The sequence below is a fragment of the Octodon degus genome, unplaced genomic scaffold (genome assembly GCF_000260255.1).
Source record: "Octodon degus isolate 3935 unplaced genomic scaffold, OctDeg1.0 scaffold00055, whole genome shotgun sequence".
In the NCBI taxonomy this organism is placed as follows: Eukaryota; Metazoa; Chordata; class Mammalia; order Rodentia; family Octodontidae; genus Octodon; species Octodon degus.
In genome coordinates, this window is record NW_004524631.1 from 6491742 (window position 1) to 6502776 (window position 11035).

At 37.4% G+C, this 11035-nt stretch overlaps 1 protein-coding gene across 3 annotated transcripts in view; it reads right to left on the reverse strand.

Annotated features, from left to right (window-relative positions):
- The window catches only part of Sec62 (SEC62 homolog, preprotein translocation factor), a 31078-nt gene that overhangs the window by 19489 nt on the left and 554 nt on the right, over window positions 1-11035 (reverse strand). For all 3 annotated transcript variants that reach the window (XM_023717782.1, XM_023717781.1, XM_023717780.1), the window contains exons 2-3: window positions 2654-2762; window positions 949-1054 (exon numbers count right to left, since the gene is read on the reverse strand). In XM_023717782.1, the coding sequence (XP_023573550.1) occupies window positions 949-1054; window positions 2654-2762 (215 nt within the window). The remainder of the gene's footprint in view (window positions 1-948; window positions 1055-2653; window positions 2763-11035) is intronic.

Below are 11035 nucleotides of genomic sequence, written 5' to 3' on the forward strand. Positions count from 1 at the left end.
CCTGGTGGGCTGAGCTGGCCACACACACACACCACACACTCTCTCTCTCTCTCTCTCTCTCTCTCTCTCTCTCAAATAAATAAAAATAAAAAAAATAAATAAATAAATAAATAAAAAAAGCAAGGACAACAGGGATCCCTATAAAAGCATTAGAAGAAATTCTCAGGCTATACGTTCTACAAAAGAATCTTACTTTTCACTGTCAGCACTAGTATGCGATGTTTACTGCTGACCTTTTAGTTCAGTAGGCTGGGTATGGTAGCACATGCCTGTAATCCCAGCACTCAGGAGGCTGAGGCAGGAGGATTGCTCCTAGTTTAAGGCCAGCTGCCTGAGCTATATAGTGAGTTCAAGACTAGCTTGAACTACACAGTGAGACCCTGTCTTAAAAAAAAAAAAAGCATATAAAAATAATAACATATCATTGGGCATGGTGGTGTATACCTGTTAATTCTAGCATTCATGGAGGCTGAGGCAGGAGGATTGCTCCTAGTTTAAGGCCAGCTGCCTGAGCTATATAGTGAGTTCAAGACTAGCTTGAACTACACAGTGAGACCCTGTCTTAAAAAAAAAAAAAGCATATAAAAATAATAACATATCATTGGGCATGGTGGTGTATACCTGTTAATTCTAGCATTCATGGAGGCTGAGGCAGGAGGATTGCTGCAAGCTCAAGACCAGCCTGGATTACAAAGTGAGCTCAACGCTAGCCTGAGCTGCATATGAGACCTTGTCTCAAAAAATAAAACAAAACAAAAAAAGTAATAATTATATTTAAAAACAAGTCTAAAACCAAATAGTGATGAAATTTAGGTTATATATGTAATCTATGTTTGATCTCTGTTGTAGCATTCCATTTAATGGTGGAAACAGGTTAAGAATTTTAGGACTACAGCGAACATTTTAAATTATCATTTACAATATTCTTCACTAAAAAATAAACACTACCTGTTGCAGTAGTCAACCACAGACTCTCTGGTTGTAAATAATGCTTCCTCTCCTTTCTTGGCTTTTGCCCACTTTGAATCCAAAAGGCAATCCACTGCTTTTGAAGCTAAGGAAGAGATTTATGATTTTAAATTTAGTACACACAGAAATTCATTTCTAAGGAATATTTCAAAAGACAAATTTCAACATTCTAACAAAATAAAAAGAAACTCAATAGAAAATTGTTTAACTGATCATCATAATTGTTCCTTAAAACCTTAATTTGTGAAATGTACTGATAAACACTTTTGCAAAGCAAGACTGGGAAATAAATGGCATTCAGAAATGCTAATTAAAGCAAGATAAACTCATGAGGAAATATTAGTAATAAAAATTTCAAAATCTGTGTAACTATCACTCACCAAATAATCACAATTAATTACAAAGTGAATCAAAACTTTTCTGTCCCCACAATAAAAATTTTCATTAAGAAACCCACTGAGCAATAAATGAACAATGTATTGTTGTCACCAGAAAAATAACGTAGTTTTAAAAAGTCTCTATTTTCTCTTATGATAGGCCTGTTCCAGAGAAGGCTTGAAAGCAAGGCCTAGGGCCGGTGAGATGGCTCAGTGGTCTAAAGCACCTACTTAGAACAAGCTTGGCAGAGCAGAGACCGCGGTTCAATCCCCCAGCACCACATGCCGGCCAGCCCCGCCCCCTGGTGGGCTGAGCTGGCCACATACACACACACAAACACACATAAATAAATAATTAAAAAAAAAAAAAAAAAAAGAAAGCAAGGCCTATGACATGAAGAGATTAGCATGTCTAGTTTTTGAATTTATCTTTTCTTTTTGGAACTGGGACTCAAACTCTGGACTTTGTGCTTGCCAGGTGCCATGCTACTGAGCTATATCCCCCGCTCCTTCAAAATTTCAATAAATATCAAAATCATTAATAAAACTAAAGGAATGTCTTCTTTATAATGACAATTTTGACATTAATGACAACTTTAATTGATGACACAGGCACAAGCTTATGAAGTCTACACAACAGATGACATCAACTTATAATATTATATAAAGTGAAGAATCAAAACTCCTAGTTAGTTCGAAGTATACATACTACCAGAACAAAAGGTAGTGTTTTATTTTTTTTTTATAGTCACATATATGTTGTTACTTTATTATTATTATTTTTTTTTAAGGTAGTGTTTTAGAACACTGACAATAAACTATTCAACAAACATGACTAGGGAGTACTCTATTATTTATTATAGACATTGCTCCTCATAGAAGGAACAATAAGATAATCAACTGCCATAGGCCTATCATCCCCTTTCAATAATCATACTTTAAAAGCAATTAAAAACCTCTACAATGCTGGTAAGATAGCTCAGCAGACTAAGCACCTGCTTACGCAAGTGCAGGGACCAGGGTTTGATCCCTGGCACCACATGCTGCGCCAGCTCTGCCCCTGGCCATGCTGAGCCCGAGACCAAGTCTGGGCCTGATAGTACATGCCTGTAATCCCAGTGCTGGGAAGGGTGAAAACAGGAGGATCACTATGAGTCGGAGCTGCATAATGAGACCCTGCACTAAATACATTAAAAACAAAATGAAATGGAACAAAACAAAACACATACACACACACAAACTTCTACATAGCCCAAACTTAGAAGACTTAGAAGTTATGAATGTTAATATGATTCATATAATCCTACCAATAAAATAATCAACCCGGTGACCCATCATATTCGTGGATTTTGTTGGACAGTTGAATCGAAGATACTTGGCTACAGCCTTCTCTTCTTTAGATGGTTCACCAACTTCCTATAATAAAAAGAATATTACTTTAGTGTACTCTTCTATTTCTTCTCTTTTCTGCTACTGCAAATTGAACTTAGGAGCTTGCACTTGCCAGGCTGGCACCATGCCACTGAGCTACATCTGCAGCTCGTAACCCTCTATTTCAGTAAGTCATGTACTAAAGAACTTACAGATTTGTTATGTAAATCTTTCTAGTGAAATATAGGCCTTGCTTTCAAGCATTCTCTGAAATAGGTCTATTATAAGAGAAAAATGGAGAGTTTAAAAAACCAAATTATTTTTCAAATACAAATAGGTCCAAATCCTGTTGCTTTCTCGCTTTAACTGCATGGTACTGGGTTAGGTTTCCAGCACAGTAACTGATCTGCACCCATTTGCCTTCACTTTTGTAGGCCCTCTTTGTAATACCCACAAAGATAAGATGTGGACAATAGTAAGTGCCTGATGCCTACATAGAAACAGGTGCCATAAATGTTAAGTAACAGTCACTAATCATGTGTACCCCCCACCAACAGACTACAAGAGTTCACAAATTAGCCAAATAAAGCTGCCTCAGGATGGTAACTGCAAGAGCTACAGAGAAGCGGATGACAGTTACTCCTTCCCTTCTCCTTCCTCTGTAGTTAAGATACTCGATATTGGCTGGAACTCCTTTCCCACTTTGCCTTCTCCTCATTAATAGGCAAAAATTAGAAGCACAGCAACAGATATATTATTATGTCATTTGAAGAACTGATTAATAAAAGTGCTTGGATTGTAGCTCTGCAAAGATTGCTTTAATCTATGTTGGGCATTTGATGCATGCCTGTAATCCCAGCTCTTGGGAGGCTGAGGCAGGGGAATCACTGTCTGAGGTCAGCCTGGGATACAAAATGAGATACTGCCTTTAAAAAAACCAACCAACCAACCAACCAACCAACCAACCAACCAACCAACCAACCAAAAAAACCCACAAAAAACACCACTGCTTTAATCTTTCCTTTTTTTTTTTCCTTCTATATCTATTCCAAACTTCTCTATTATATATTCTAGAGCTGCCAGTTCTGGGATATTTGTGGTAAAAAATTAAAAACTCAAATCACTCAACTTGAACAAAGACTTCTGTAAAAAAAAAACAAATACAATATTGATGAAAAACTTCGATTTTTAATTAGTAAAATCTTAAAATTTGCAAATTTAAAATGTAATACTCTAAAGTTAACATCTATAAGATTTGTAACAATTTGAGACCTATACGTATCCTTCTTGATGTAATAAAAGGTGGAGGGGGCCAGGGAAATAGCTCAGTAGATTAGGCACTTGCCTGGCAAGCACAGGGTCCTGAGTTTAATCCTCGGTACCGCAAAATGAATGAATGAATCAATGAACGAACGAAAGAATGGTGGAAATTTATTTAGTAAAACTGGTGAAACCATGCAAAATCTATTAACTTTGATATGTTAAATGTTAGTATTTAATTATGTTGGAGCAATATACTGTACTTCTAGAAGGCTCATCTATTAGCTGAAAATAAACACAATAGCTGAAAATGAAACTTTAAATGGTTTACAGGAACCATATATTTTATAATCATACCCACATATGCTTAATTTTTCATCTGATACATTATTGTCAATTTACAAGTTAACCTAATTAACTGATTATTTATAACTGGGTTAGGCTTACTTATAAAGATTGCAAAAAGGCAGAAAACCATTCAAATTCATACTTCCTGAGTGTTTATCCTAATTTTAGGTGCCATAATTAATATCAAAGATTTACGGGGCTAGGGAGATAGCTTAGCAGTCTAAATGCCTCCCTGGCAAGTGCAAGGACCCAGGTTCAATCCCTGGTACTGTGTTTGACCCCTGGTACTTCATGCTGTGCCAGCCTGGAATCCTGGGTGCACTGTGCAGGCCACTGAAACCAGGTATGGTGGTGCATGCTTCTAATCCTAGCTCTGGGGAGGCTGAGACAAGAGGATCACTACAAGTCCGAGCTGCATAGCAAGATCCTATACCAAATAAATAATAAATAAATGATTTATAAATAAATAAATAAATAAAGGCATGGTACCTAGGCTTTGTTGCATAACTATCAAAAGCAGCAACAGTTAATTTCTGAAAGAGGTAGGAAAAGAATTTTATAAGAAGGAGCAAAATTATTAATGGGGATGAGAACAGCCAGCAAACTATTCTTAAACAAGGAGCTAAATTTGAAAGATAAGCAAGTTTTAACTAAATAGAAGACCATAAACACTGTGGGTGAGAATGAATATAAAATCTGGCTTCAATAGAGGCTATATGTGAAGCACTGGTAGGACAAACATAGTTAAGTAGAACAGTCTTCAGTGCAGTTGAGAAAGATATGACTTTACCCTATATGTAATAGAAGAAACACTAGTAATTTTTTAATTGATCGGAATTATAAAAACAGCTTAAGCATTGTTTTAGCGGTTGTATGTAGTATGAATTGGAAAAAAAGGCAAGGAAACTAGTTGCAATATCAATGCAAATTCAAGTAAATGTGATACAGGACTAAAAGCAGCAAATGTAGATATCTGAAACACTTCAAATATAAACAAGTAAAACTCAAGGATAAAAGATTAATGAAATGGCTAGGTAAAGAATGTCAAAATTTCTAAGTTGAGCAACGAAAAGGATAGTTGGTTGTTGTTGCTGGTTTGTTTTTTTTTTTTTTTTTGGTGGAACTGGGTATTGAACTCAGGCCCTTGCGCTTGCCAGGGAAGCGTTTATTCCACTGAGCCATCTCCCTGGCCCCAAGGATAGTTTTTTTTAATAAAAAAAAATCTAGGAAAGTGATTGTGGAGAACAATCATTGTTTAGAAATTCAACACATGCACTAACATTCAGTTGAACCACTTACTGATCACATATAAATGCACTAATCTCCTGACTGCTTACCAAGGCAGCACAGGAACAAGGAAATTGGATGTTATTTTGTACTTGGAAAATTTTAAATCTCATTTGAACAATTTCAAGTTAACCAATCTTTCTACAACTGCAGTTCTACCTTGATAATGACACTATAAAGCATCAATGAAGATACTCAGAAGTTACAAAATTTGTATAAGCTTTTCCAACTCCACACAGAATTACCTTTCCACTAATACTTGCATAAAATTATCAGCAACTTCTAAGTTAGCCATTTCAGATGAAAACGATGTAACTCGTGCCATCTGCTGGAGATCTGGAGCAAGCAAGAGACTGATGCAGAAGAGTGACATGAAAATGTGACTATGAAAGTTGATTTTAAATACAGGACACCTTGTGTGGTGTCTCTCTGCCTTCATTGCTCACCTGCCACAGCCTAGAGGGTATATGAAACACTCTTATCGTCTTGCTTACACTTTGCACTATACCATCTCCTCTCTGTTCCTTTCTGATATGAACAAAATATTTTCCTAAGTTTTCTAGACTTTCAAGAAGAAATAGAAACCTTTAAAAGTATTAGCATGCACTAATAAACAGAAGCCAGCTCATTAACTGTCAAACAAATGGAGAAAATTTTTTAGTTCAAATAATGAGCACAACAGTGTTAGACTGAGGTCCCCAAAAGCGGATGAGTTTAGGCTGGACTGCCTTTCCCAGAATATCAATGCCTTGGCTACTGCAAATTATAATCCAAAGTTATTTAAATCAAAAAGTTTGGTTAGAACAATCTTATAAAACTGTTTAACACACATTACGTTTGCTTTAGAACACATTAATACTCAAATGCTTTAGAACACATTAATACTCAAATAACAGTGGTTATAGTATCTACTATGCATTTACAGAGGTACAAAAACAGCAGTGCAGCCTATGTTGTAGGATAATAATAATAAGCTTCTCTTCTGGAGGGTTAACAACCTAAGTATGCAGACAAAAAATTAGAGAAAAAAAAGGGCTGCAAGGACAGGCAACATTTTGGCCCCAGCCTTTCAAAGTAAGTGAGGACTCAGGACACAGGAGAACCTGTACTGTAACATCCTGTAGCTCAGTTATGTCCCAAATTTTCTGATCAAGGAGATTATGGGGCCACAGAGGAAAGTGATCAATGATGTAGTGTGCGCCTAAGGAGAGTCACATGGAGAGAAAACATTCTCTAAGGCTTTCACAAAGAGCAAACTGGGCAAGCAATGGCCATGACTCATCTACACAGCTGACACTGACAAAGGATCTACAAACTGCGGTACAGGGTTCCAGGATAAATCCTGGGGGGATTTGACTGACCTTTGTCAGACACAAAAGTTACATTTCTTGTTATACAGGTCTTGCTTTATTTTGGTCTCAACCGTCCAGCAGAAAAGTATAAAAATGAAGTATAAACAGTAAAGCCATATTAATATGCTGAGTTGTGAAAGGCTCAATAACTTCTGACATTGCCAGTACTATGGAAAACCAACTACTATTATGGACTACTGGACTATATTGGATTATTTTGCTGAACTCATACACCTACAATATTTAAATGACAATGCAATACCCTTCTGACAAAACTACACAAAAAAAGGGGATACAAATGACCATTTTGTAACCACATATTCAGAAGGATAGATATATAGCTACTTTCTCTTAATTCAATGAACAGAAAGATTTGTTCTAATAGTATTTGTGGACAGGATATCATGTCTGCATCTTGTACTATGAATAACCACTAAGAAAACAATATGCAATGTACTAATTATTATTATTATTATTATTTTTTGGCAGAACCGGGGATTGAACTCAGGCCCTTGCACTTGGCAGGGAAGTGCTTATTTTACTGAGCCATTTCCCCGGCCCCTATGTATTAATTATTGAAACTGTCCTACTAATCAGTTTTGAAACTGTCTCATTGCTATTTGTTTCTCAATAAAATTATTTTAAAAAATAGCAGTGCAAAGTACTTGTGAGAATGCAATAGTGGGTTAACAGAATAAAATTTGAAAGCTGGAGGGAACCTCAGAAAAGTCATTTACTCAATCCTGATGATAGCAGTATTCTTATATACTTCTAATTAACGTCTATTGTGTCATCTCTGCAGCAGCAGGTCTGCCAGATGAATGCAAAGCTTTCTATTAAACCTTTGAAGTTTCCTGACTGAAGACTGGCTTCCTCCTCCTTCCTTCAAGAAGTCAGACCTGCAATCTGGCTGCAGAGGCCCAAACTTTCACTTTTCTTTTCTTTCCTTTCCTGAAAGCAAGCACGTAAGCCCACGATAAAAGTAGTGTTTTACTGCCAGGGACAGATGGGTGCAACAAAAATAACTGACAGAGGTGATAAAAGTTCTAAGAAGCAGTAAGCCATTAAAATGTCCCCAAATTTAACTGGATAGTGTACACATAATGATGTGTGGATGGAATGATTCTCTTCAGTGGGGTAAGTCATAAAAGTCTTTGTTTTACAACATAAAAAAGTAGAATTAAATTATTTCATAATAACTTATTTTTATCAGTGATGAACTGGAAAGAATATTCAACTGGAAACTAGGGACAGGGACATAGCTCAGTGGCACAGGCACCTGTCTGGCAAGTGCAAGGTCCTGAGCTAAAAACTCCAAAAAAGATCAAGTGGGAACAAGAAGATTGGTCTAAATCTAGTTTTACTATCTTAACGAGCAATCCAGAGTCACAAGGTTGTTGGGTAAGATCAGTAACCTAAGTCTACCATTCTTCTTTTGTACCAGACTGAATCTGTGCAACAGAATTCCAAACAAATCCCACTACAAACTTTTTGACTCTTAAATTTCTTAACATGATTCTAAACCAGGTTTCTAGTAAAGCAGTACTTATTCTACATGAAGTTACCATGTTTTCTTAAAAATGTACATCATTGCATTTCTTAAATAACTTTATTTTTTGTTTGCTTTTTGTATTTTTGCAGTTCAGACTGGCCTCGAGCTCACTTGGTAGCCTTGGCTGGTCTCAAACTTGCAATGATCCTTCTGCCTCAGCCTCCCAAGTGCTGGGATTACAGGCGTGTGCCACCACATTGGCTAAAAATTTTATTTTTAAATGTTTTATTAATCTGGATTTATATCACTCATTTGAGAATCTCAATAATTAAAATTTTACAACAGAATGTCAATGAACACATAGTTCATTTTAGCTTTTCAGTGACTGATAATTTAGGTCCAAGAAGGAAGTGTGACAATAGTCCTGTTGCTTCCCAATTTTGACAAGACATCAAAACACCAGGATCTGAGGACATATTATACTAGAAAAACACAAAATAATCAGCTACCTCTTAGAAGCCCAAATCCAAGGTCACTAAAGATACTTAACACAAAATAGTCTCTTAACATAAAACATCAAGCAACAAATGACAGGAAATTCAGTTGATCTTGCACACCAGTGTGCCTTTAAAGTCCTACCATAGAATCTTTTTTGTAACAAACTCTGAAGTATGTCATTACATTTGATCTTTTTACTTCAAGTGGTGCCAATACCTACTTTGATTCTCTGGGAGAAAAAAAGATGAGGAATTTTTCAGGATAGAGTACTTCCACAAATCTGTCACAACTTCACAAAAGTAGTACTCCAAGATTTCCCACAAAAACTTTACACAGCCATGTAGAAAACTTTCAGGATAGGAAAATAATTTTCAGGTTGCAGCATGCAAACACATTTTTTAAAAACAATCAGGCCAGGGGTAGTGGTGCACACCTGTGATTCCAGCATGTGGGTGGCCGAGGCAGGAGAATTGCCTCCAGCTACACTGTGAGTTCAAGGCCAGCTGGGACTGTATAAGGGACCCTGTTTTTAAAAAAACCAAAAATCCCAAAACTCAGATCCCCAAATAAACAATAGAAAGTAATAAGTAACTTAAATCCTAATAGTGTGTTTACAGTGTAAGCTAGCTATTCTTTAGCATATCAATGAATGCTTAACAAAAACCAAAATAACCTTAATCCTCCATTCTTCAGAAGAGAAGAAGGTAAGAGGTTATGTGCCAAGTACCTTTAATAACTTTTAATAAGTAACTGACTCACCTATTGTTTGCATGGAAACTCTAACTATAGGATTTTTAAACTTTTGTTTTTAAGGTAAACATCCCTTATCAGAAATGAAAAAATTAACTTACTCAAAATTTCTCAGCTAATAATTAGTGAAGCTGGGATACAAAAACTGGTATGGTCTGGCTTTTTACCTCTTGTCCACTACAACTGCTGAGTTATACACCCTTTTTGCTTACCGTTCTGTTTAATGTAAGATTGTAACTGAAATATGAACAGCGAATTTTATCATCTTTTTGTAGTAATGAACAGCTGAAACTATAAAACAATGAGTATCAAAGGGCATAAAATTCTCTCGTGTGAACCGCAGTAAGTACAAACATGACAGCTTCAATGCAAATTCTAATAAAATATTGTCTGTCTACATCAAAGTAACACCAAATTCCAAAAGATTAGTAACAGTATGAGAAACTTCTCCTTGACCTTAAGTCCTATTTTTAAGACCTGTGTAAACTTGGAATTGCTTCTCTTTTCTGCAACCTATTCACAATTACTTTACTTCTGTCCAAGTGCAAATTTACAGATCATTGATAGCTTGTCTAAAAAGTATTCAACTAGAAACACCTGTGAGTCAATAAATGGACTTAAAAAAATGGAGATAGAAAAGAAACAGTCGTTCTACGCAGGGATCAGAAAGCCAATGAGTGTAACAATATGTTTCCTGTGTTAACAATTTACTACAAGCTATCAATTTATGAGGGCTTTGATTTCCAAACACATAAAACAGATGAAGCAACTAACAAGCATCCCAAAGAGTCTAAGATGTGTAACATTATCTAATCCTCTTGGCGAAGAACAGGAAGGACAAGAAAATTGCCGGCAAGAAATGCACAGATGACGTGCATGTGGGATGAGGCAGGGATGTTATGTAGGTTATGACGACAACTGGCGTGCGAAATGTTTCTGGGCGCCACCAGCTCGTCGCAGCACGGCCGGGGTTGTTTGTTTACACTGTGTCGACTGGAAGACAGCCAGTAAGCTCCGAGTGAACTATGAAGCTAAAAAATGTGGAGGAAATCGGAGGCCCAACGCGCCCGAGCATCGGCAGGCGGAGGACGCGGCCGGGGCCTCCGGGGGAGCCGAGCCGGCCCAGGTCCTTGTCCTGCGTAGTCTCCGCGCACAAAGACCGGGCTGCTTTCGGGCGGACCTCCGCCCCTTCCATCCCAATTACCGCGACCTTAATTTTGGGGCACCTGAGGCGCGAGCAGGTGCGAGCCAGCGAGCGAGGGGCCCAGGACGTGGCCGCCCTCGCAGCGCAGGCGGGCCGGCAGCCGCGCCCCCGCGCCGGACCCCGAGCG